Source organism: Triticum urartu, chromosome 5A (assembly GCF_056163025.1).
Source record: "Triticum urartu cultivar PI428250 chromosome 5A, HENAU_Tu73, whole genome shotgun sequence".
Classification (NCBI taxonomy): Eukaryota; Viridiplantae; Streptophyta; class Magnoliopsida; order Poales; family Poaceae; genus Triticum; species Triticum urartu.
In genome coordinates this window covers 676,616,806-676,644,218 of record NC_141877.1, presented here as the reverse complement: position 1 = coordinate 676,644,218, position 27,413 = coordinate 676,616,806, and the positions used below count along the sequence as shown (strand labels likewise).

General features: G+C 44.3%; 3 protein-coding genes across 3 annotated transcripts; 1 reads left to right on the top strand and 2 right to left on the bottom strand.

Annotated features, from left to right (window-relative positions):
- The first annotated feature begins 3,952 nt into the window (after positions 1 to 3,952).
- Positions 3,953 to 6,060, top strand: LOC125511631 (uncharacterized). The gene is made up of 6 exons (XM_048677056.2): positions 3,953 to 4,774; positions 4,903 to 4,971; positions 5,092 to 5,194; positions 5,280 to 5,351; positions 5,487 to 5,575; positions 5,702 to 6,060. The coding sequence occupies exons 1-6, from the start codon at positions 4,166 to 4,168 to the stop codon at positions 5,843 to 5,845; spliced, it is 1,086 nt and encodes a 361-aa protein (XP_048533013.1). The 5' UTR covers positions 3,953 to 4,165; the 3' UTR covers positions 5,846 to 6,060.
- A 6,383-nt stretch (positions 6,061 to 12,443) lies between these two features.
- On the bottom strand, positions 12,444 to 14,136 carry LOC147974040 (uncharacterized). Its single transcript, XM_087524883.1, has 4 exons — positions 14,112 to 14,136; positions 13,585 to 13,643; positions 13,177 to 13,329; positions 12,444 to 12,776 (listed from the first exon to the last, which is right to left on the bottom strand). Exons 1-4 carry the CDS (start codon positions 14,134 to 14,136, stop codon positions 12,444 to 12,446), a joined length of 570 nt encoding a protein of 189 aa, XP_087381009.1.
- A 536-nt stretch (positions 14,137 to 14,672) lies between these two features.
- LOC125506511 (protein C2-DOMAIN ABA-RELATED 8-like) lies at positions 14,673 to 16,600 on the bottom strand. Its single transcript, XM_048671315.2, has 3 exons — positions 16,252 to 16,600; positions 15,522 to 15,617; positions 14,673 to 15,232 (listed from the first exon to the last, which is right to left on the bottom strand). Exons 1-3 carry the CDS (start codon positions 16,372 to 16,374, stop codon positions 14,945 to 14,947), a joined length of 507 nt encoding a protein of 168 aa, XP_048527272.1. The 5' UTR covers positions 16,375 to 16,600; the 3' UTR covers positions 14,673 to 14,944.
- Positions 16,601 to 27,413: the final 10,813 nt, after the last annotated feature.

Sequence of the window (27,413 nt, the reverse complement as noted above, 5' to 3'; positions counted from 1 at the left end):
CCTATGAACATAGGAATGTCGTCTGGCGACGAACACGATTTCATTATGTGCGAATACTGTGAAGACCAGCGCGGCCTGTGCGGCAGAAATTTTCTAGTTGATGATAGACGCTTCAACATCAAGCTGGATGAGAACTTCAAAGTGGATACAGTAAGTCACAACGACAAGTCTTTTTTCGTAATTAAGCATGACTTATGCTTCATTTGCTTCAACTTTTAATTTTAATTTTTCACTATTCTACTAGCGTATCTCCTGCCATGCAAGAATTTTTGTCTTGGATAAGATAGGTTTCAGTCCTAACGAAACTATGGAGGTAAAAAGAGTTTACTTGAAGACCGAGCATGGTTATACCTTCAACGTCAAATTATACAATGCAGACACATACAGCTATTTTGAATGCAAAACTTGGCAAGCACTATGCAATGCTTATGCATTTGAGCCTGATATGGTTATCACCTTTGATATTCGTCCGGAAGATGATATTGAAGGTAATAGAGACATCTGGGTCGATGTGCAGACGCCTCCAGTTCTACCATTATGTGAGTTTCTCAATCATATTTATGTCTTTGATATGAGATTATTTGAACCAGTTGAATAATTAATAGATCTCAATTTATATTGACAGCTTACTTCCAATCAAGCAAACATGTCCGGCGCTTGGTAGACAGGACCGTCCACTGTCCCGGGGCTGAACTAAACTGCGAGGAGACAAGTCATTATGTTTCATGGCTTGAGGATCTTGATGCTGTCAAGACAAATTTCTTTACTGCACTTAGAAATGTTAGTACTCAAAACGTGCGACCAATAGTGTTCGTACTGAACTACGGTCACATATATTTAGGAAAGATGGTAAGATTTCTACTATTTCTCCTCAGTGCATCTTTTGCATACATTATTTTTTTAAGCTAAACTTCATTGCTAAGTATGTTACTATACGATGTTCTTCAACAGGGACTCCCGATGAATGTTGTGCCTGATTGGATCGAGACTAAAGGTACCATGAATATTGTTAGCTTACGGCCAAGATATCCTACAATGCACTTTAGTGCATTCAGGATTTCTAATAGCGAGGAATGCTTAATAGTAAAAGACTGGAGCAAAATTGTGAACGATCACAGAGAAGTACTAGGGGGCAGCAATCAGAAGCGCAACCCACGATTAGGAGACAGGTTCATCTGCATGCTCCAATATGATGAATCAGCAAAGCTATACATGTTCTATGCTATTTTACCTGAGAGAGAGCAGCATGAGTGATTAATTAGCTAGCTAGTTCATGCTCTTAGTACTTGTCCTCTCATGTCCGTGTTCTTCATCCTGAACTTAATCTCAAAGAGTGATTTGCTTTTGTGGTGTTATGAACGCTTATAATATCATTACCACGTTGAACTCGATGATATCTTTGCTATGAAAACCGTTGGTGTGATGATATATATGATGCAAGAGTTTTTATATTAATATGATGATGATGAGTTATATTATATTATTTATGAAAGAAATTGCATATTAGTTTCAAGTGGATGGATTCTAGCTAAGTGATCAAGTATATGCCATATCCATATTACCTCGATCACTTAAGTAGGTGATCAAGTATATATAATATGGATATGACATATACTTGATGACTTAGCTAGGATCCACGCATCCAATCAAACTAATCTGCGGTACATTCACCTAATGATTTAACAACTCATTATAATGTAAAAACAATCACTAAAATTAAATTGAAAACACAAAATTAAAGTAAAAGAAAAAATAAAACCAAAACACACCCAAACATTTAGTACCGGTTGGTGTTACCAACTGGTACTAATGTCCTACGCGCCCACGGAGCTGGCTCGTGCCACATGGTTGCCCTTTAGCACCGGTTCATGCTGAACCGGTACTAAAAGGGGGGGCTTTAGTGCCTACAATTTAGTGCCGGTTACCGAACCAGCACTAAAGGGCCTTACGAACCGGTGCTATTGCCCGGTTCTGCACTAGTGTGATGCTATCAAATTCATGTAATCAAAACTCGTTTTTTCTCCTAAATAAAATAACATTTGAACTCGAAACTTTGCGGGTCAACATCACACAACTACTATCATGTGCATATTTTTTTTTCCATTTTTTGGTGTAACTTAAATTTTTAGAAATTTTTGTAATTTAACAAATTTTGTGTTTCATAAAAAAGGGAAACATTTTATACAAAGAGTTTTTTTTGAGAAATACATTTTATACAAAGAGTGGCACTGGGTGCTGTTCCCAGCCACCGCGGGATGGGCTAAGGCCCAAGCGGACAAGAATACAATAAGAGAGAGAAAACAGATTCGTCTTGGCCCATGAGGTTTGGGGAAAAATAAAAGGGAAGAAGAGGAGGAGTGAGCTGGACCCATGAAATTCGGCCCATGAGGATTAGGAGAAAAAGATTATCCTTTTGGGAAACTTCATAACAAGGATAAAATCTCAATCAATGTCAAATGAACTTAGAGAATTTCATCGAAAACTAGGATGCTTGAGCAGACCTTTTGTTCTACAGGCTATATATACTATGTACATACAAGCCCATCAAGGCAGGTGTGGATTATTGAGAGTAATTTATTCCAGAGAGTTTACATGTTACCTGGTGATACTCGTCATGATGCAGGGGGGATACCCCTCATGGATGCCATGCAAAGGTCGAGTGGGACATGAATGTTGTCAACATCTTATGCACATATATGACATATCCAGTATGATCGTACTATGGTGGTGTATAGTATCATGTTGTTGAGAGAATCATGGATGGAGACCTATGTATTCACTCTATGTTGAAACCATTGAGAAACCCTCGTCCCTTTCTTCTTCTCTTTTTGCAAAGAACCAGGAGTTTATTTCATTAGTGGCGGGTTACAATCCGCCAGGACAAGATCAGATATATAAGGTGAACCATTTCATAACCAGCACGCAATGCTAAATTCCAAAATGACCGTGATCTTGTCCGGGGTCATTGTCCACGCAATGCTGGCTCTTGAAGTAATCTTATTGTATAAAACTCATGATCCATGAAGTTCTCTGCGTGAATCTCCATGTTTCACGTTTTTTGCAACCTCGGAAGGTCTATCCGTGCGTGTTTCATCAGGGTTCCTTTTGGGAAGCCCAGATCTGTGTTAAAGCTTAGCTTAGCCGACTCTGATTAGTGCGACACCTCTCGAAATCCGAATAAAACCACCAACTGAAAGATCAACATACATGTTTGCAATAATATATGAATCTTAGTGGGTAGCCAACTAAAACACCGATGGAAGACAATAAAATGGGTGAGAGGGATCTCTAGGACGAGGATGACAGGAAAATGAGCGAGAGCTAAACAACCCCCCAAAAAGTAAAGTTGTACTACATTGGTTGATTTATTACTCCCACCGTTTCTAAAGATAAGGTCTTTTAGAGATTTTAATAGGGCTATATATGAATGTATATAGACGTATTTTAAAGCAAAGATTCACTTATTTTGCTTCGTATGTGGTCTTTATTATAATCTTTAAAAAAACTTATATTTAAGAACGGAGGAGGAAGTAGTTCCCTGGTTGTTAGCTAAGTTGGCAACAACAAAACCAAAGTCGTTTTCTCCATCGCCGGATCATTTCAACCTTGAAAATTCGAACGAATAAGTGCATATACATGAGCAATAGTATGTCGACCTCGTAGCTATGGTGGGAGCCGCACAGGAGAAGAGAAGGCCGAGACAGCGACCAAGTGGCAGACAGACGGGTGGATGGGTGCCATGTCAGCGAGGTAACAATCACCTTACCTTATCGGCTGGCTGACATGGCATGCCGTGGTTGGCCAGGCGAATCCCTCTCATCTGCCAGCGCCCACTGGCAAAGCGCCACGCAGGCGGCCTCTCTCCCTTTCATCCGATTTCCCTAATCGTAACGTAACGACAGACCGAGGTTGGAGAATCAAATCAAATACTAGTATATCCGGCGGCCAGATCGTGGAGCGACCACCGCCACCGCCGCCATTAAAAAACTTCATTTGTTCACCTCCACTGCCCACCAGCTCCCCTCAGATTTACTTTGCTTGCAGCCGGGTCGGTGGCCGGGAAAGATCGTGTCTTGGAGCAAGCAAGAACGGAGAGGGGAGGAGAGGAGGGGAGGGAGGACGCCGTCGGTCGGAGCTTGCTAGCTAGTAGGTGGGTGGTTGGTTAATGGAGCTGGCGCCGCCATGTAGCTTCAGCTGCTCGTCATACACCAACTGCTCCATCGGCTTCACGCCGGCGCGGGTCCTCCGCGCCGGCCCCTGGAGGGTCCGTGCCGGGGCGCACCAGGGCGGCGGGGACGGCGTCGAGCCGGGGCGGCCGGCCGGCCGCCTTGCAGCGGATGGGCCTCCCGTCGTCGACGTGCCGGCCGTCGTCGGCGCCGCGGACGGGTTCGGAGGGGCCCGCGACGCGGAGCTGGCCATGTGGGACAAGCTGGGCGCCGTGGTGAGGCTCAGCTACGGCATCGGCATCTACGCGGGCATGGCGCTGGCGGGGCGGGCGATCTGCGACATGGCCGGCATCGACTCCTCCGGCGGGTTCCACCCCTCGCTGACGGCGCTGGTGGAGGGGCTCGGCTACGCGTCGCCGCCCATCATGGCGCTGCTCTTCATCCTGGACGACGAGGTGGTCAAGTACTCCCCGCACGCCCGCGCCATCCGCGACGTGGAGGACGAGGAGCTCCGCACCTTCTTCGCCGGCATGTCCCCCTGGCAGTTCATCCTCGTCGTCGCCGCCAGCTCCGTCGGCGAGGAGCTCTTCTACCGCGCCGCCGTCCAGGTACCTCACTCACTCACTCATTTATACTGTCTTACTAATTGTATTCCTCATTTCATCTAAAATGAGAAAGAAATTACATTTCTCACTTTCTGTATAGCCTGAAACTAAATTGGTTGATCAAATTGCAGGGAGCATTGGCCGATATATTCCTGAGAGGCACGGAGCTGATGAAAGATGCCCGAGGGATTGTGTCCCTGGTACATACTGATTGTGACTTAATTGCACTTGATTTTCTTCAGTTCAGTTCAGTTCATCTGTTTGACTGATGAACATAACTGTACTTAACTGTACTTGCTTATTTTTGTTGATATCTGCAGAGTGGAATGGTGCCTCCATTTGTCCCGTTCGCGCAAACCTTTGCCGCCGCCATCACCGCCGCGCTAACGGGGTCCCTCTACTACATCGCTACCGCCCCCAAAGGTAATTGAACCCACCGATTCCATATCATGCTTTGTCGTTGTTTCAAATGAAGTTAAACCCATGTCTTGCTGTGTTTTTGTTTCAGACCCTACCTATGTGGTGACACCAGTTATGCGCTCGCACGCCGGCCGACAGAATATGAAGAAACTGTTTTCAGGTGTGTTTCTCTCTGTCTATGTTATTCTCTTATATATATATATATATCCTGCAAATAGTAACAGGAACTACTTAGCTAGTGTGTAGGATGAGTATGCAGAGATGATGTAATAACATGATTCTTCTGAATTCCCAGCTTGGTACGAAAGGAGGCAGATGAGGAAGATATACTCTCCTCTTCTAGAAGGCATCCTGGCTTTCTACCTCGGCTTCGAATGGATCCAGGTAACCATTTACATAGATTTTATTGATCCATTTACCAAGTGAGGCATCATCAACATGGTCTCTATATGACGGATTTTCTATCTGACTGATGAAACATATATCTGATTCGCGACACGATGGATGCAGACGGGCAACATCCTGGCACCGATGATCACCCACGGCATATACTCCGCCGTGGTCCTTGGCCATGGGCTATGGAAAATCCAAGACCACAGGAGAAGGTTGCGACAAAGGGTACAGGAAATTAGACGAGGCTCAGATGGACTCTAGTCACCAGTCTAGGCAGCTAGGGACCAAGTTTTGATACAGTTAGTCTACGATATAGATAGAGAGGAAACTCTAGTACACGACAAGATGTACATATGCAGGCAGGATGGCATCACGTCAATATAGTGTATACGTAGTACTTATACGTGTGTTAGTGTGTACTTAACTGTATCATGTTCAATGTATGTATGAAGCCGATATATAGATGACCTTTCTTCTGTGTGTGCCTTGTTTAGCCTCTCAATGAGGTTTTGGTAAAGTTAGTCTAGTACCAACAGGATGGCATCACATCAATACATAGTATGTGTGTGTGTGTAGTGCTGAAGTTACTTAACTGTATCATGTATATGTATGAAGACGACCTGAGCTCTTTTCTGTGCTGGCAGTTGCATCAACAGTTTTATGTGTCTTGTTGAGCCCCTGAAATGTGTTTTCTTGCATTGGATGATGCACACAGCTATCACCATTGAGCACTATTTACAACTATAGCAGTGAAGGTGGCCTGGGGCATGAGTCAATCCTGGTGCCGCCACTGGGGGGAGGGGAGGGAGGGAGGGGGAAAGTGGTGTACTAACGCGAGAAGTGAAAATCACGCACAACCCGGTGTGAGCTGTTACTTCAGCTGCTCGATCCCTTATAACCGGTTAGAGGAGTAAAAATGCGGTTTTACTCCTCTAACCGGCACCTAGCCGATCCCTTAGCCGCTGTAAGGGAGTATATTTTTATCCCCCTCCCCCCCTCTTCCTAAAAAAATTCTCCTTATATTTACTCTGCCGCGCGGCGGCTGAGTAAAAACCGCGCCTCTCCTCCCCTGCCTCCTCCCTCCCCTCCCGCGTCGCACCTGCGCCAGCGTCGCCCCTCCCACCCCTTGCCGGCACCCGCCCGCCACCTCGGAAGCTCCGTAGGCTAGCTCCGCCGATGTCTTCTACCACTTCGATTTGTGCCTCCTCGCCCCATTGCCAGCGAAAAAGCGGTGGATTTGCGGCTGCTCCCGCCGCCGCCGGATTTGGCGTTTGCGGCCGTCGGCGGCTGCGCCTTGCCATGGATTGCTCAGCTAAGTGAAGCACTTCAGTGAGATAGAGAATAGACTTCAGCAGGGCCCCTTGGTATATCCTTCCTCCAGCTTCAGCCACCAGTGATCTGGAGTAAATAGCATAAAACTACCACTTTTCGTGCTAGGGTTCCAAAAAACCACCACTTTTTTGTTTGTGACTGATACCTACCACTTTTCTCGTCGGCTGTCTCAAAAAACCTAAATCGCCCGTTGCTATCGTTTTGAACCGTCTTCTGACGGTCCAGGCCCGCCAGTCAGGCCAGGTCAGCGCCGCGCGTGACGGCGAGGCCGTTAACGGCCGTTACTCGGACTGACCGGTGCAGTCGGACCGCACCCGCTCGCTCGCTGCCTTTCTCTCTCTGTCGGTAGCATCTCTCTCTCGCTCCTCTTTTCCCCGTGCTCTCTGTCTCTCCCGACGATGGCGGCGGCGAAGAAGAAGGACGACGGCGAGCCTGGGGCGACAGCTAGCGGCGAGGGCGGTGCTCACTCCGAGGTCAACAAGTGGCTAGGCAGCGCAAGTTTCCCGACCCAGCGCTCGTCTGGGCCACCGACGCAGGAGTTCCAGATCTCGCCGGCGTGGCGCGCGGCCAGGGCAGTGGCCAAATCCATCCACGCGGATCCAGAAGGCGGGCACCAGTGGGCCTCCTCACTTGGTGGCGTGGAGTAAGTTATACTCGACTTGTTTTAATTATCTTCCCTAGTTTATTTATGAACTAGGGTTAGGATTTGTTTCTTAGATTGTTAATGAATTAGTTTCTTTGGTATATTATTATGTATATATTGTAAGCAATATATGAATTAGGGTTTAGGTTTGGATGATATGTTGTGCAAGTGAAACTGTTGCATACTTTTTAACTTGAAAATTTGAAGAAATCTGAATGTGTTGTTTCTTTCTTTGCATAGTTTGGATGATGAAGTATGGGAATTGAGGCTGCATTTTCAGGGTAGAGACAACATGGAAAGGAAGTTTTCCTTATCAGAAATGAATTACCTGTTATTGTTAGCACTTATTGAACTTGAGGGCTATGGGTTGGGTGCCTATCTGTCATATGTTAAGGATGAGGGTAAGGGGCTGGAGGGGATTGAGGTTTTGGAAAGTGATGAGAAGGTGGAGGAGATGCTAGATTTGTTTGCTGAGAAGAAAGTATTGAACATAACAGTGAGAGAGGCTACTGACCCAAATCCAGCAGATGCAAACATGGACCACACCGTGCTTGAAGAGCAGATTCCAATGAGTCAAGTTGGTGATCCCATTGTGTATAGTGTTTCCCAAGAAGGTGTCCTTTTCCCTGTCTCAAATTCTTCAGAGCCTCCAGTTGTGCCTGTTGATCCATATTTTAACACACAGCAGAGCTGTAATTTCAACAAGGGAAAAGAGGCAGTGGAAATTGAAGGCATTGAAGCAGAAGATCAAGATGATGATGAGTTGGACAAATCCTCTTCATATTTTGAGTTTTTCAGGGGTGATTACAGAGGGAAGAAAATTTCATACAAGTCTTGGGCTAGGGGAGAAGATGAAGGTGGTGAAGGAACAAGGCAGCACTACAGGGAAGAGGAAGAGATGGCTGAGCATTATTTTGGGGCTGCTTCTGAACCCTCAGAGTTTTGGCAGGAGCCAAATGGTTCTGAAGAAGATGATGAAGAAGAAGCTTCAGATCATGTGAAAACTGTGGCACAGAAGATACCTGTGAGGAAACAAGGCCCAACAAGTAGATCACACAGTGAGCCAGATCACATAAAGTTTGAAGATTTCGTGCCAAAAGCTGATGAGTTCGGCTTTCCAGGTGATGAAGGCATTTCTGATGAAGAAGATGATGCACCTAGGTTGCCTTGTGGCAGGAAGAGAAAATTGAAGAAGAAGAAGGAGAGAATATGGTATGATTCGTCTAGGCCTGATGCACATGAACAGTTTAGGATTCATTTGTGCTTTCTGAATGTGGTAGAGTTCAGAGAAGCATTGAGAAACTACTATGTTAGGACACTTAGGAACTTTGAGTACCATAGGAATGATCCAAGTAGGATCATAGCCTGGTGCTCAGATAGAAAGCATGGTTGTGAGTTTTATATTACTGCTTCTAAGATTGCCCATGAGTCAACCTTTAGCATCAAAAAGATGAATCTTAATCACACCTGTGGAGCAAGTGGAGAGAACACAAAGGTTACCATGAAGTGGGTTGCAAAGGCTGTTGAGGATACTGTAAGGTCCAATCCTGGTGCAGGTGTTGAGACTATACTGAGTTATACAAAAAAGAAATTTGGAGTACATGTTCCAAAAAATTTGGCCTACAGGGCAAGGAGGAAAGCAGTTGATGTTGTGCAAGGGGATCACAAGACACAATACTACAGGTTAAGAGACTATCTGCAGTGTGTTTTGGACACAAACCCTGGTAGTAGGTGTGTTGTGACAACAAAGGAATTTGAACTCCACCCAGCACCTACCCCAAGGTTTCATTACATGTTTTACTGTCTGTTTGCTTGTAAGGAGGGGTTCCTAAATGGTTGCAGGCCTTTCATAGGTAAATCTAGTCTGTATAGTGCTTAAATAGGGATTGCATTACATGTTACTGCTTACTAATGGCTTAAAATGCAGGTCTTGATGGATGCTTCATCAAACTAAGCACCGGGCAGCAAATCCTGGCAGCAACAGGGAGGGATGGCAACAACAATATCTTCCCTATTGCATTTGGTGTTGTTGACAAGGAGGAGACAGATAGTTGGACTTGGTTTCTTACACAGTTAAGGACAGTAATTGGTAGTGGCAACAAGTTTGGGCCCTACACAATTATGTCAGACAGGCAAAAGGTACAACTACTTCAGTTTGGTTTCTTACACAGTTTGGTTTCTTGTAGTATGTAATGCTTTGTCTACTTACTTCACTAGTTATTAATACAAAATCAATGAGCAGGGTCTGCTCAATGCAATAGAGGATGTATTTCCTGATTCCCCTCAAAGATTTTGTTTAAGACACATATATGCCAACTTCCAATCAGTTGGGTTTAGAGGGGATGAATTGAAAAAACATCTAGACCAGGCTGCATATTCTTTCACTAAGCATGGGCATGATTTGGGCATGGAAGCATTGAAGAAAGAGAGTGAGGAGGCATGGAAGTGGTTGTCCAACATACCAGTCCATACTTGGGCCAGGCATAGAATGGATACTATATGCAAGACAGACCTTGTTGTAAACAATCTTAGTGAAGTTTTCAATAGGATGATTCTGGATGTTAGGAACAAGGCCATAAGGACAATGCTTGAAGGAATGAGGACAAAACTCATGATCAAGTTTCAGAAGATTAGGGAGAAGACAGAGACATGTAGGTGGGATATCACACCGACTTACTCTGAGATATTGGAGGAGGCCAAGAAGTGGGCAAAATATTGTGATGCATATATGGCTGGACCAGGCATTTGGCAAGTTACAAGTAGTTCAGAGAAGACCTACTGTGTAAACCTAAACAACTACACTTGTGACTGTAGGAGGTGGGATATGACAGCTGTTCCATGTAGTCATGCTATAGCAGCAATGCAGAAGGTCAAGCTACACCCTGAAGATTTTGTCCATGAGTTCTTCAAGAAGCCCCTCTACTGTGAAACCTACAAGCATATTATATACCCTGTTCCAGGACCAGATTGTTGGCCACACACCATGGGGGATGACATATCTCCTCCAGTATTCAAAGAAAAGAAGGGTAAAAAGCAGACAGCTAGGAGGAAAGGACATTTTGAGGTGCCTGCCAAGAAGGATACATCAAGAATTGGGACAGTGACTTGTAGCAATTGCAATATATATGCAAGGTCACAGATATACCACATGTGGTGTTCCACTGAAACCCAAACTGCAGATGAGAAAGAATAATCACCAGGTATGCATATTGATAAAGAAATTTATGTTTCATAGGCTAGGTGGTTTAATTGAAATTTGCTTTGTTAAATGTGCAGGAGAATAGGTCAGACTACTCTTCATCTACCAGAGCTACTACAGGTGTGGTTCCACCACCACCACCACCATCAGCACCACCAGCACCATCAGCACCATCTAGGAAGAGGCCTGCAGCAGCCACAGCTACTCCAGGACCAGCAAAGAGGAACAAGGCAGCTGCTTCTGCTACTCCAACACCTGCCACATCAGCACCTGCCAAGAAGACCAAAGCAACCAAGAAGACAAGGGCTCCTAGCACATCTTCACCAGCCAAGAACACAAGGTCATCCATTGCCTCTCCAGCAAAGAACACCAGAGCATCAACAGCTAGCAGAGGAGGGGGGTACACAGGTTTCAATGCTCCAAGGCCTGCTGCTCACTCTGAGATGGAGATTGGGTCCAAGAGGGTTAGGAAGCCAACTGGAAAGTGGAAGGCATATTTCACTGCTAGTGGTAACTATTGAGCTTTCTAAAAAGTTGTCTTGTTTGCACTGTATGAGTGCTGAAACCTAAGTGTTTGCTTGCTGAAACCTATGTATTTGAAGGGACATAGCTCCAAACCATCCAAATATTCTTTCATACAAAGAGTTGTATAGAAATGGAAGGGATACATAGCTCAGACTCTCATTCATACTTAAAAAAACTACTAGCAACAACTCTTAATCATAACGATCGAAGAAACGGCGCCACTTTGCTCTGGTAGAAGGGTGGGGAGCGATTACTGCCTGTGCCCTAGCCCACCTGATGATCTTCCCTGAGCTCTTGCGCCTGCCGCCAGGGACAAGAACTATGAACTCATCTGAGTTGCACTTCTCCAGGATCTTCTCTGCCAGCCTCCTCTTGAACTCCAGCTCCCACTCTTGCACTTCTCCAAGATCTTCTCTGCGAGCCCTTTGCCTCCTCACATCGACTGCTTGCACTGCCTCCTCTTCCTCATCTGTCACCTCCCCAAGCTCTGGATCCATCTAGGGTTTTTTTGAGGTGGGGTGTGGTGGCTGTGTTCTGGAGGGAGGAGGGTGGGTGGAATAGGCTATTTATGAGCAGTGGAGGGTGGGTGCAGTAGGCCTAGGTTTGTAAATATAACTGGGCCACAAAGCCCAGGTACAAAGCACTAAAAAAACACATAGCATAAGAGGTTCAAATACATAGCATAGTCCAGCAGTGCTTATCACTGACTCCATAACATAGCATAAGAGGTTCAAATACAGGCAGAACATTCATTACAACTTAGTTCATAACTTAGCATTAAAGGTTCTAGCAACATAAATTACAGTTCTTAACATTGGCATAGACATAGGCTAGATTAGCTTCACATTCCCCAAAATGTACACCCCATATCTTCACATCAGATTGTTAGGCCACATACTTATAAAGGCCTTGGATGTACTTCACCATCTGCAGAACACACTTCATGAATCAAGGATGGCCTTGATTTTGTCAAGTTTCTCCTTGCTTGCATGCCCATCATTCAGCAGCTCATTCACCACATGCTCAAGCTTGGCCTTCTCTATCTTAAGCAAATCTCTCTCCTGTTCAACCTCCTTCATTGCTTTCCTGGTATTCTTGATAATGCCAGCTTGACTCTGTAAAATGCACCTTTATTCCTTGGCAAGTTTGAGCTTCTCCATCTAAACCTCCAACCTAGCACTCTCTTCTACCTCTTTCTTCTTCTTCTCAAATTCTTCCTCCTCAACTGCCTTCTGGTAATCCATGTGGTCTGCCCTACCATCCTGCCAATCAAACATCTTGGATACATCTTGGACAAGCTTTGTGTACTCAATGCACAGCTTGTCATTTTCAGTCTTAAGCTTGGCCAAATGCTTCTCATACTTCTGCTTATCAACTACCCTGCCACAATTCTGTTCATGGTACATGTCCCATAGCCTGGACAAGCAATTTTGAAGAATTGGATGCCAGGGCTTGTCAACCCACTCAGTAACACCACAGTTAACACCTTCAGTCTGCATTTGGAAAATGAAATATACATCACTAAGTGCACTCAATTTCATAACAACAAATCATATCAGACTAAGAAACTGAAGGTGAGGCTTAAGTAAACTGAATATGTTGTTTAATATAACTCAAACTATAACTGAAACCCAACCTACTTGTACAAGTACTTTCACAGATATATGCTTCCTATACATAAGCATTTTTGATAGTAACCATATCCCTCAATACCTTAATACAAGGCATATTGCAGTTCATCCTAAATAATACAGTGTACGTTCAAAAGAGCAACTTGTCAACACAATATTGTGTGGGTTCAGAACAACAACTTGTCAACATAGTATTGTGTGGTCATCCTTGTAAATACATGTGTGGGTTCAGAAGAAAATGATTCCAATTAAGGTACTATACCTGCGGCACTGGACAACCATAGAAACGCCTTCCAGTTAAGGTTCCTTCAAATGCCACACACTTAATTGGCCTCATGTGGTGCATCATGCAGGTGGGTTCAGAAAGCTCCAGTTGGCCACAGAAAAGAGGCTCCACGGTGGTGTCAGGGAGCTCCTGCATGAACACATCAACAAAATCACCTTAGCTCACACAACCAGACATAGATCGCAAATTATTTCCCCAATCTAGCAAGAACCCTAACCCTAACCCTAGTTTTCAAGCATACATAAACATAGCTCAAACAGCAACCATAACCCTGCCTACTAAATAACAGTAACCAAAGCTTACCCTAGCTCACCAAGATGAACACTAACCTAGTCTAGCTCCTAGATGAACCCTAACCCTAGCTCAGCAGATCGAAAAACTTACCCAAAGAGCCATGTCCATGCTTGTGATGTCGCACTCATCCTCTGAGCTCGTATCCCCGCCTAGGAAGGCATGGCGGCAGTGGAGCTTCCACAGCGCAAGTCGCCGCCGGCGTCAAAGAGCAGAGAGGAGAGGAGAGTGAGAGCGAGAGAGAGATGAGTGCGGGCCGGGGAGCAGAGTGAGAGCAGAGAGAGGGAGGGAGACGACTTAAGGCAGCGAGCGAGCGGGTGCGGTCCGACCGCACCGGTCGGTCCGAGTAACGGCCGTTAACGGCCTCGCCGTCACGCGCGGCGCTGACCTGGCCTGACTGGCGGGCCCGAACCGTCAGAAAACGGTTCAAAACGCTAGCAACGGGCGATTTGGATTTTTTGAGACAGCCGACGAGAAAAGTGGTAGGTATCAGTCACAAACAAAAAAGTGGTGGTTTTTTGGAACCCTAGCACGAAAAGTGGTAGTTTTATGCTATTTACTCAGTGATCTGAAGAGTTTCAGGGTGCCAACCACTAGCTATTGAAGATCTCACTTGTTACTTGCTCGAGCAACCATAATCCCCATATCATCTCCCTTCCCTTTTCCTGGTTTTTTGTAATTAAGATCAACCAAGAATTGATTAAGGAACATGCTCTATGCAAAATCACAAAAGGGTCAAGTAACCTCCTATGTTCGAAGAATATTAGTTTGAGCACAAGCAATGGTATCTTGCCCACGCCAAGGGCCTACGAGCCCGTTCTTAAAGATTTTAGTTTGTGTTGTTTTTGCTCATTGTTCTTTGTTTTTGATTCTTCTGCAAGCCCACCTAGGACCTAGCCCAACTAACGATGCATCCAATGAACCAAACACGTGAATACGCAATTCTTTATAAAATACTACCTCTGTAACTAAATATAAGATGTTTTTACAATTTGATTTGAACTGAAACGTCTTATATATAGTTGCCGAGGTAGTACTATATTTCTAATTTTACAGTTTTCCAGGTCGAAATTTATGTAAACTACTCCTTTGTCCCATAATGTAAGACGTTTTTTGCAATCTAACATAGCTTGCGAAAACGTCTTACATTATGGGACGGAGTGAGTAATTACCACCTCATATCTTCAAATTAAGCTCTGAATGTTTAAATTACACCTCTCAGTGCAGCTGACCACAAACGGTATCTCTTATTTGTTCGACTTCAAGCACAAGCATCACAACCACAGTACTACAAATACAGTGCACAGCTGAAGTCAATAATGCGCACACACACCACATGCACTGCAAACCACAACATCCACAAATTGCTACCAAATCTGACACAAGGAACATGAACCAACCATAGCTGCAGCTTCGTCAAACAAGGTTGCAATAACACTCAGTCGGGCTCAGCTTAAAGCGCAACACCAGGGACATGGACCCATTCCAGCTGCAGCACGACAGAGCCACTGCCGACGTTCTTCAGCTTCAGAATCAAGTCTTGGACGACCTTGCCATTCTTCCACGACACGTGGCTCTCGCCGCCAAGGTAGTTTGTGCCAACCGGGTAGATCGTCTTGATCCTGGTTCCATCAGAGGCATGCTTTAGATCCAGCTTCGCGGCGTCATAGATATCAGTTACGATGAACTCTGCCACTCCCATGCTGTCATCCGCTGTGAATGTGTCCGCATCAAAAACCTCCTGCATAATGTTTTTGCCAGTTGGATATATAAGTGTTCATTTAATATCTTCACCAACCATCTATGAACCTATGGTGTAAAAAGTCCCCTATCTTTCATGTTTCAACGCAGAAATAAATTCTATGCGATAATTTTTTTGGGGGCTTATTTAAGAAATTTGTTAAAGGGATACCCACTGCACTGTATAGTACAAATACTGAAGTTCCTTTCAACTTCAGGTTACACATAATATACACACACAAAGTTTTAGTAGACTTTACTTGATGAAGAAACTCAAACAGAAGGCTTACAAGTTTGACTGGCTTTGTAAGATCTGTGACAGGGAGCACCAATACGTCATTCCATAGAGGATTGACATTTTTCTTCTGAACGCTAGTCTTCACCTTCTACACCATGAGGAAATAAAACTTCAGTAACACGGAGATAATGAAATTAGCAGTAATGGTGAATTGGTGAGAAGCGGGATATCTGTCCATGTCACATACATAACCTGAAATCAACTCTAGAAATTACAGTTTATATATTCATAGATCATAATGCATAGTAGTGAAGTAAAACTGTCGGAAATTTTTAGCACTCAACTAATTCTATCGAGGGCAAGCAGCAATTCCACGAGGAGATAAAATAGAACTAATTCTCGGTTCATTTTTGAAATCCCGAAACCAAGTTGGGAACTACAGTCTGATTCATATCAATCACTTCAAAACCTGTTTATCAGGTATTAATCCGCACCTTTCGGGAGTAATAATTATCTGAAAATATAAGGGCGGCAACTAATTAATCGCTGGTCAGAAACTTTGTTCATCTATCGAACATCTTGTGAGCACAAAACGATTTCGGAGAAGATGGTCGCCCTCCCTGACCCTGATCCCCCGAAGGCCGTGCGGCCGGCCATAACCTATGTATGCGCCGCTCGTCGGCTGCGACCTTTGCCACGCGGCGCTCTGCAGCCGGCCGCCGGTGGCAACACACGGCTCCTGCGTCAAGGACTGGGAAGAAGAGAAGAGATGAGGGTCTGACCTGGGAGCCGTAGCAGAGGACGACGTAGGGGTCGCTGGTGTGCGTGAGTGGGTCGGCAACGATGAGGTTGTGGCCTCGGACAACGCGGACGCTGAGCTTCCCGATCACCGGCTCCGAAGCCATGGCAGACGGCCGGTCGGTACAGGTTTATCGACGGACGAATCCTCGGCTTCTAGCCAACTGGGTGCGAGCAGGGCGAGGAGAGGAAATCAAGGAGCAGTACTCATCTGTGGCTGGCGGCAGGGTGGAATGGATGCGACCAACAGCTGGCGGCCGGCCGGCGCCGGGTTTTATCGGCGACTCCGCCGAGGCGGGGCGGGCGACGACGATACGTATGGCAATGGGAATTAATGCTATTCATTAAGTGTCGAGTAAATTACAAATCCCGCTGCCTTTTCCGTTTTAGAAAGCTTGCAAATTTCCTTTTTGTTTTGGACGCCGATAACTGCCACACGTGTGGCATCTAGTGGGGTTGTGCCGCATGTCTTGTGTGGCACGGAGAGGACCCCGTCCGCACGACGGCGTCCGGGCACAGGCAGCCACAGCCCGCATGTTCGGTGTGTGGCACAATCACCCACATGTCCGGGCGATCGACCACACTGTCCGCACGACCTAACGCGCCCCCTCGTCCCGGCCTGCCTTCCAACCCCAGTCCGACCTGCCGTCGTCGTCTCCTACCTTTCGATCCCCTACCTTCATCCCCTTTCTTCTCTAGTTGTCATGATAACCAGAGCAGATCCCTATCGCATCCCCACCGCTACCCCCTCCCCCAACCCCGCCCTCTCGAGACGACGACCTAACAGGTGGAACTCTGATCTCCTTCTGTTTCTCGTCCTTCTTCTGTCTAGAAAATTGAAATTGCAAATTGCCCACGAAGATGGCGACTAGATCCACGCTGTCATAGCAAAAACACCACGGATTTATGTGTATTCACATTTGCCCACCAACATACGCCAGATCTGCCATATTCTATCCTAGAGTTGAGCTAAGCTTCTGGATTGGCTTGGTGCGAGTAGTTGCTAGAGAAGGATGCGTAGGAATCACTAAAAAAGAAAAGAAAAGGAGGAATTTGACATAGCGAGGGAGGAAAAATAATTGCCACTTGTATCTGACGTTAGTTGCCATCTATCTTTGCCGTCAGCTGCCATAGTGTTATGTTGTTACTTGCCATCGTATTATGTTGGCTGTTGCCATCGGTTCAAAATGATAGTTGGCATCTAGATTTTAGAAAAGAGAATGAATGTGCATGTCCTACTTGTCATGATGTGTTGGTTGTCTACGCAAGAAATGTGATAAGATGCCATGTTATCTTGTATGTGCAAACAGCAAGAATGCATTTTGCGGATATTGATGCATTCTTGTTCATGCAGTGACTGAAAACATAGCGGGAGAAAAAACCCAGAAAAATGAATCATGAAGACGGCACTGATCCTTGGTTTTCTCAAAGGCCGAAAACGCCTCCTTGGGATGCAACAGAGTACAATCAACTCATTTCTGCAGGGTCGTTGCTGCCACTACTAGATCAGTATGCGAGCATCGGTATGATGCATGATAAAAAAGGACATTTGCCATGTTTGTGACGAGGAAAATGGCATTCTACCGTCCTACAATGTCATTTTTCGCAGGTTCTTATGACCCAACCACACACACGGGGATACCATGGCAAGTTCAGGCACAGGGCGCTAACGCTGACAGATGTGTGGGCAACCAACTTCAAGCATCCAATGTGGCAAATCAAGGTAACGCATACGAAAAAGAAACATACTGGTGTTGCCAGGAAATTAAACTTGCAAGGATGGCAAAGACTTAGAAGTTATATGAAAAAATGCAGGACCTTCATGCAGCACGTGGCAACAGGCGGCAACCATATACCTGCCATCAACGTCGTACACAGGGTGAGTCGTATGAAGTGATTTTGTGGACAAGGAATCAGGAGAAGGAATATAGGTGACATTGGTGTTTACGTGGTGTGAAAGCACAAGTGCTCCCTAGGTGGTTTTGATAATTGATGACAACATATCTCTTGTTGGACTAACATTTCTATCTAGCATGTTTCAGGTAAGTTCAACAATGGAGTGGCATGGACTAAAGGTTGTGGGAACTCCTTCAAGATGCTAAGGACAAAGGATTGGCTAAAGCTTCAAGCTCAAGACTCTTCATTTTACATTTTAGTGATCCAAGATCACATTAAGTCCATAGGAAAAGCCAATACTATCAAGGAGGGATGAGGTGTTGCTTAATGAGCCTCTTGCTTCATGTGCTTAATGATATGCTCCAAAATCCTCAGCTACTTTCCCACTTCCACATATGACCTAAACCCTAAGCCAAACTCGGTCTTACCGATTCTTCCTATCCGGCGCCACCGAGTTTCACTTGTCATAAGCCACTGCCAAACCCTAATCATTTCGGTCTCACCGATGGGATCTCGGTCTCACCGAGATGGGCTTGCAAACTCTCTGTTACCCATTGCAATATTCTCGGTCCCACCGAGATATGCAATCGGCTCCACCGAGTTTGCTTGGCCAAATCTCAGTTTCACTTATTACCCAAATCGGTCCCACCGAGTTTGAGTAATCGGTCAAACCGAGTTTTGGATTTACCCTAACCCTAGCACATCGGTCCCACCGAGTTGATCCAGTCGGTCCCACCGAAATCTCTAACGGTCACTAGGTTTACATTTTCGGTCCGACCGAATTTATGATTCGGTCCCACCGAGATTGGAAAACTGTGTGTAACGGTTGGATTTTGTGTGGAGGCTATATATACCCCTCCACCCCCTCTTCATTCGGGAAGAGAGCCATCAGAACACACACACCATTCCAACTCATATGTTCTGAGAGAGAACCACCTACTCATGTGTTGAGACCAAGATATTCCATTCCTACCATATGAATCTTGATCTCTAGCCTTCCCAAGTTGCTTTCCACTCAAATCTTCTTTCCACTAAATCCAAATCCTATGAGAGAGAGTTGAGTGTTGGGGAGACTATCATTTGAAGCACAAGAGCAAGGAGTTCATTACCTACACACCATTTGTTACTTCTTGGAGAGTGGTGTCTCCTAGATTGGCTAGGTGTCACTTGGGAGCCTCCGACAACATTGTGGAGTTGAACCAAGGAGTTTGTAAGGGCAAGGAGATCGCCTACTTCGTGAAGATCTATCGCTAGTGAGGCAAGTCCTATGTGGGCGATGGCCATGGTGGGATAGACAAGGTTGCTTCTTCGTGGACCCTTTGTGGGTGGTTGCTTCTTCGTGGACCCTTCGTGGGTGGAGCCCTCCGTGGACTCGCGCAACCGTTACCCTTTGTGGGTGGAGCCCTCCGTGGACTCGCGCAACCGTTACCCTTCGTGGGTTGAAGTCTCCATCAACGTGGATGTAGGATAGCACCACCTATCCGAACCACGGGAAAAACATCTGTGTCTCCAATTGCGTTTGATCTCTCCAAACCCTTCCCTTTACATTCTTGCAAGTTGCATGCTTTACATTCCGCTGCTCATATACTCTTTGCATGCTTGCTTGATATGTATTGTGTGTGTTGAAATTGTGCCTAAACTCCACTTAAACTGAAAAAGCTTAAAAATTGCAACTTGAGCATTATATGTCTAATCACCCCCCTCTAGACACATCTACTTCTAGATCCTACAAGTGGTATCAGAGCTTTGGTCTCCATTGCCTTGGTTTAATCACCATTGGAGGAAGATGGATGTGTCTACACTAGGGAGTCTTAGACATAGAGTGCCTATTCTTGATGGAAAGTATTTTCATGAGTGGAAAAATGAGATGCTTGTAATCTTCAATCAATATCATTTGAACAAGTATATTGCTAGCCCTTGTGCACCTCATATTGATCCTTTGCATCCTACCCTAGATGAAGATATTGACATGATTCGCAATCTTAGAACTATTGAGCTCATCATTAGAGGATTGCCCAAAAATTTGATTGCTAGTTTGCCTACTCACAATTGTGCCTATACCATATGGAAATTTCTTGAGGAACGATTTCCCGATCATTCCTTGAAAACTTTGGATGAAATTTTCCATAAATCTATTGCCTTGAGTAAGATGAACTCTAGTGATCCTAGTTTTGGTAAATGTCTATTTGAACTTGCCAATCTTAAGCATGCTAAAGGAGATGTTGAAGTCATCAATGATATCATATTCAAAGCTATAAGAATTCATAAAAGTGACCACTTTGATGATCATTTATCTAATGAATTACCCTCTCTAGGAAATGATGAGTCACAAGATCATGATGAACATGAATATTATGATGATGATGACAGTGACTTCGATCTTGATGATGCAATGAGACATTTTGGTCTTATGGCAAATCTTCGGGGATATGAATCAGGAGGAAAGGAATGGGTTCTTGATAGTGGATGCACTGATCATATGACCGGAGATGAAGAGATGTTTTGTGAGCTTGCTGAAAATGACGACCCTCGAAAATATGTCACCTTTGGTGATAATTCAAAGGGTAAAGTGGTTGGCCTTGGTAAGGTGGCCATCTCACATGATAGTTCCATTCAAAATGTCATGCTCGTTGAATCTCTTGGCTACAACTTACTTTCAGTATCTAGACTTGCTGATTTCGGTTTGAATGTCCTATTTACTGAGGTAGATTGCCAAGTATTTCGTCGAGACAATCATAAAATGGTCTTTACGGGTATGCGTAGAGGTGATCTTTACATTGTCGATTTCTCTAAAAAGGCACAACCTAAAACTTGCTTTGTTGCTAAATCCTCAAAAGGTTGGTTGTGGCATAGACGACTAGGTCACGTTGGCATGAGAAACCTTGACAAGCTTATTAAAGGAAATCATATCCTTGGAGTTAACGATGTCATATTTGATAAGGATAGACTTTGTAGTGCTTGTCAAGCAGGTAAACAGGTTGGAGGAAGACATCCCGTAAAAAACATCATGACCACAAGGAGGCCACTCGAGCTACTCCACATGGATCTTTTTGGTCCCAACGCCTACAAGAGTCTCGGTGGAAATTCTTTTGGTCTAGTTATAGTTGATGATTTTTCAAGATTTACGTGGGTGTTCTTTCTTAATGACAAGTCGCAGGTCCAGAAGATCTTCAGAAACTTCGCTAGGAAGGCCCAAAATCAGTTTGATGTGAAGATCAAGAAGGTTCGGAGTGACAACGAAACGGAGTTCAAGAACGCAAATGTGGACACCTTTCTTGACGAAGAAGGGATTTCACACGAGTTCTCGGCTACGTACACACCTCAACAAAATGGAGTTGTTGAGAGGAAGAACCGGACGCTCATCGAAATGGCAAGAACGATGCTTGATGAATACAAGACGCCAAAGCACTTTTGGGCAGAAGCGGTTGAGACAGCTTGTCACGCAACAAATCGCTTATATCTTCACAAGCTACTCGGCAAGACGGCATATGAGCTTCTCACCGGTAACAAACCCCAAGTTGGATACTTTCGAGTATTCGGCTCAAAGTGCTACATTCTTGATAAGCATCGTCGTTCAAAGTTTGCTCCTAAATCTCATGAAGGTTTTCTACTTGGTTATGGCTCAAACTCTCACACTTACCGTGTCTACAACAATTTCCCAGAAAGGTTGAAGAGACGGTAGGTGTGAAGTTTGATGAATCTAATGGCTCGCAAGTAGAGCAGTTGCCAATTGATGTAGGAGACAAAGACCCTTCAGAAGCAATTCAAGACTTGTCCATTGGCAAAATTCGTCCAACGGAGGTGAAGGAGAGTACTTCATCCGTCCAAGTGGAAGCTTCTACTTCACGACAAGGTGAACCAAGAATCGACACGGAAGCATCCACAAGTGGGACACACCAAGATGAAGAAAACGAGGAAGTACGTCAAGATGAACATCAACAACCACCTTCTCCACCACGACAAGAGAACGACGACGTCAACAATGAAGAAGGCCAAGAAGAAGAACAAGATGAAGAAGATGTTCAACAAAGACCCAAGCAAAAGCTCTCACGAGTTTGAGCAAGAATTGCCAAAGATCATCCCGTCGAGAAAATCCTAAATGATATACAAACCGGGAGAATCACTCGCTCAAAAACTCGTTTAGCTAACTTTTGTGAAAACTATTCATTCATCTCTAGCATTGAACCAATGAAGGTTGAAGAAGCATTGGAAGATCCGTATTGGATAAACGCTATGCATGAAGAGCTACATAATTTTGAGAGAAACCAAGTTTGGACATTGGTTGAGAAGCCCGACAACAACCACAACATCATTGGTACCAAATGGGTGTTTCGCAACAAGCAAGATGAAGATGGACAAGTGGTTCGCAACAAAGCACGTCTCGTCACCCAAGGGTACACACAAGTCGAAGGTATGGACTATGGTGAGACGTATGCTCCCGTTGCTAGACTTGAGTCCATTCGCAGATTACTTGCCTATGCTAATCACCATAATATCACCTTGTACCAAATGGACATTAAAAGTGCTTTTCTAAATGGAGAAATAGAGGAGGAAGTTTATGTCAAACAACCTCCCGGCTTTGTCAATCCTAAGAAACCAAATCATGTTTACAAACTTCACAAAGCTCTTTATGGTCTTAAACAAGCTCCTAGAGCATGGTATAAATGCTTGACCAAGTTCCTTACTACAAGTGGTTTTGAAATTGGTAAAATTGATTCTACTCTTTTTACTAAAAGGGTTAATGGAGAACTATTTGTATGCCAAATTTATGTTGATGATATCATATTTGGTTCAACTAACCCTCTCTTTAGTGAAAAGTTTGGAAAGCTAATGTCAGAGAAGTTTGAGATGTCTATGATGAGTGAACTCAAATTCTTTCTCGGGTTGCAAATCAAGCAAACTAAGGAAGGTACATTTGTCTCTCAAACAAAGTACACCAAGGACTTATTCAAGAAGTTCAATATGCAAGAATGCAAAGGTATGTCTACACCCATGCCTACTAGTGGACATAATGATTTGACCAAAGATGGTGAACCTGTTGATCAAAAGGTTTATCGCTCTATGATTGGTTCATTGTTATACCTATGTGCTTCACGTCCCGATATTATGCTAAGTGTGTGCATGTGTGCACGATATCAAGCTGCTCCTAAAGATTGTCATCTTAAGGCTGTGAAAAGGATAGTGAGATACTTAATCCATACACCAAATTTTGGCATTTGGTATCCTAAGAGGTCTTCTTTTGATCTTGTTGGCTATTCCGACTCGGACTATGCCGGAGACAAGGTTGATAGAAAGTCCACTTCGGGTACTTGTCAATTTCTTGGTAGATCTCTTGTGTCTTGGTCTTCCAAGAAACAAAACTCGGTATCCTTATCCACCGCCGAAGCAGAATACATTGCCGCTGGTTCATGTTGTGCTCAATTACTTTGGATGACCCAAACTCTTAAAGATTATGAGATTTATGTGAAACATGTTCCACTGCTTTGTGACAATGAAAGTGCTATCAAAATTGGTCATAATCCTGTACAACATTCTCGAACTAAGCATATTGAAGTTCGTCATCATTTCATTCGAGATCATGTTGCTAAGGGTGACATCAATCTTAAGCATGTTCGCACCGACAAGCAATTAGCGGATATATTTACTAAACCACTTGATGAGAAAGTGTTTTGCAGGTTGAGAGGAGAATTGAACATCATTGATGCTTCGAACTTGGAGTAGAAACTCCATTGGATACATGCAAGACATGAGCTTATGACTAATCCATGATATATCTCTTATGATAACTATCTTATGTCTTGGATATATTTGCACCTTGCATGTTGTCTAACCCATGTAGGTGCTTGGTTGAATCTAATTCCATGAGATTGCGACTCACTCATATCTTGAGCAATCTCTACATCACCAAGACTCTACACAATAGTGGTTGAAGACAGGGAAGCACAAAACCACTCAAACATATCCTTTGACAAATTCTATGTTAAGCTTCATGATTGTCATTTTTGGATACACAAGTGCTCTTCCTTGCAAGAACTAACCCATGTAGGTAGATGAACTCAAACTCCAAGTGGTGCTCCCAACTCTTGATGAACTACATCAACCTTGAGCACCCACACAAGTTCAACTACATGAGCAAGAACTACACCACCACCCAAGGTATGTTATTCCATCTTAGAGAAGCTTTACTCCAAGACATGAGTCAAAGCAACTCAACAAGATGTGAATACATCAAGATGCTTAAACGAAAAATGGTAACCCCATTTTGAGCTTAAACGATGAGTATGACCTATGATCAAGTGTTCTCACTTGACTCCTAAGTCAATATACTCTAACATAGGTGACTATGTCACCGCCCAATTCTAGATGAAGTTCTCTTGTGTTCTTTTCTGAGTTATTGCATTTGTCCCTTGCATATTTGTTTCCTTCTTTTTCAAACAAAACAAAAACAAAAACTTCATCTAGAAACTTTCACTCTTTTCTTTTTTTTGGTTCTTGTTCTGCATATTTCTGCATCAAATTCATTGCAAATCTTTGTGAGATCTTACTTGACTAGTGAGCTGAGGTGACAAGTGTTTTTCTCTATGATGAACTCGGTTTCACCGCATTGCCATTTTCGGTCCAACCGAATCCCTTCGGTACTACCGAAACATGCCACTCGGTGCCACCGATTTCGCAACAGGAAAAACAGTTTGCCACATATTCTATATTTCTTCTGATCTAGCTCCACTCAATGAATCTTGTCCTCTACAAGCATCACAGTTTTATTTCCTGCTTTGTACTGAATCTCAAGGACCAAACCCATTCGATGGATTCCAGGAAAAACCCTCTTGGAAATTGATGTCAAAGGGGGAGAGAGAGATCACATCAAAGCTTATCATGAGGGAGAGAGAGATCACATCAAAAGCTTATCACCTACAAAGGAGAAAGTACTAAGGGGGAGAGAATACTCAAGGATCCCATATATTAAGGGGGAGAAAGAAATCTCCAAGGGGGAGAGAATACTCAAGGATCCCAGATGCTTGATGTTCAAGAGGAGAGATGCCACATGTCTTTTTGGGGGAAAGACATGTTCATATGAACTCATTTGAATTAAGTTCTATTCATATCTTTCAGCTCTGATTTTCTGTTTCCTATCTTCTCCCAATATCCCATGTACGATTCAGGGGGAGCAAGACACCTAAGGAAAAGAAATCAGTCAAATTCATTGCATATCTTTATTCTTGGGGACATGTTGAATTCAATGTGGTACCTTGTACTCACTCTCTACATGTCATCCCAGTCTTGGTATTCTTGTGATTTCTTTTGTTTGCTCTGGCTAGTGGACGTACCTGTGTTATCTAACCTTGTTTGTGCAGGTCCATTCCATCCTAAGCCAACTCAAGACCACAAGGTAAGTATATGCATCAAAATCATGAGTATGAGGAGTTCTTGCTTATGTACATACTGTTTGCAAGAAGGACTCATGAGCATGAAGGTATTTTCCTTGATAATCTTTTGCTCTGATGCATATGGCCAAGATGCATGTAACACATTGCTTACTCTGTCATGGTTATGCTCTCACATGCCTCTATATTTCATATTTACATGAGTGCATACATGTAGGGGGAGCCTATGCTCGTTACATGTCCTTCCAAAGCTTTACTTGCTGTTCCTTACATCTTTATCTAAAGCTTTGATGTATGTTGCCATCAATTACCAAAAAGGGGGAGATTGAAAGCACAAGTGCTCCCTAGGTGGTTTTGATAATTGATGACAACATATCTCTTGTTGGACTAACATTTCTATCTAGCATGTTTCAGGTAAGTTCAACAATGGAGTGGCATGGACTAAAGGTTGTGGGAACTCCTTCAAGATGCTAAGGACAAAGGATTGGCTAAAGCTTCAAGCTCAAGACTCTTCATTTTACATTTTAGTGATCCAAGATCACATTGAGTCCATAGGAAAAGCCAATACTATCAAGGAGGGATGAGGTGTTGCTTAATGAGCCTCTTGCTTCATGTGCTTAATGATATACTCCAAAATCCTCAGCTACTTTCCCACTTCCACATATGACCTAAACCCTAAGCCAAACTCGGTCCTACCGATTCTTCCTATCTGGCGCCACCGAGTTTCACTTGTCATAAGCCACTGCCAAACCCTAATCATTTCGGTCTCACCGATGGGATCCCGGTCTCACCGAGATGGGCTTGCAAACTCTCTGTTACCCATTGCAATATTCTCGGTCCCACCGAGATATGCAATCGGTTCCACCGAGTTTGCTTGGCCAAATCTCAGTTTCACTTATTACCCAAATCGGTCCCACCGAGTTTGAGTAATCGGTCAAACCGAGTTTTGGATTTACCCTAACCCTAGCACATCGGTCCCACTGAGTTGATCCAGTCGGTCCCACCGAGATCTCTAACGGTCACTAGGTTTACATTTTTGGTCCGCCCGAGTTTATGATTCGGTCCCACCGAGATTGGAAAACTGTGTGTAACGGTTGGATTTTGTGTGGAGGCTATATATACCCCTCCACCCCCTCTTCATTCGGGAAGAGAGCCATCAGAACACACACACCATTCCAACTCATATGTTCTGAGAGAGAACCACCTACTCATGTGTTGAGACCAAGATATTCCATTCCTACCATATGAATCTTGATCTCTAGCCTTCCCAAGTTGCTTTCCACTCAAATCTTCTTTCCACTAAATCCAAATCCTATGAGAGAGAGTTGAGTGTTGGGGAGACTATCATTTGAAGCACAAGAGCAAGGAGTTCATTACCTACACACCATTTGTTACTTCTTGGAGAGTGGTGTCTCCTAGATTGGCTAGGTGTCACTTGGGAGCCTCCGACAACATTGTGGAGTTGAACCAAGGAGTTTGTAAGGGCAAGGAGATCGCCTACTTCGTGAAGATCTACCGCTAGTGAGGCAAGTCCTGTGTGGGCGATGGCCATGGTGGGATAGACAAGGTTGCTTCTTCGTGGACCCTTTGTGGGTGGTTGCTTCTTCGTGGACCCTTCGTGGGTGGAGCCCTCCGTGGACTCGCGCAACTGTTACCCTTTGTGGGTGGAGCCCTTCGTGGACTCGCGCAACCGTTACCCTTCGTGGGTTGAAGTCTCCATCAACGTGGATATAGGATAGCACCACCTATCCGAACCACGGGAAAAACATCCGTGTCTCCAATTGCGTTTGATCTCTCCAAACCCTTCCCTTTACATTCTTGCAAGTTGCATGCTTTACATTCCACTGCTCATATACTCTTTGCAT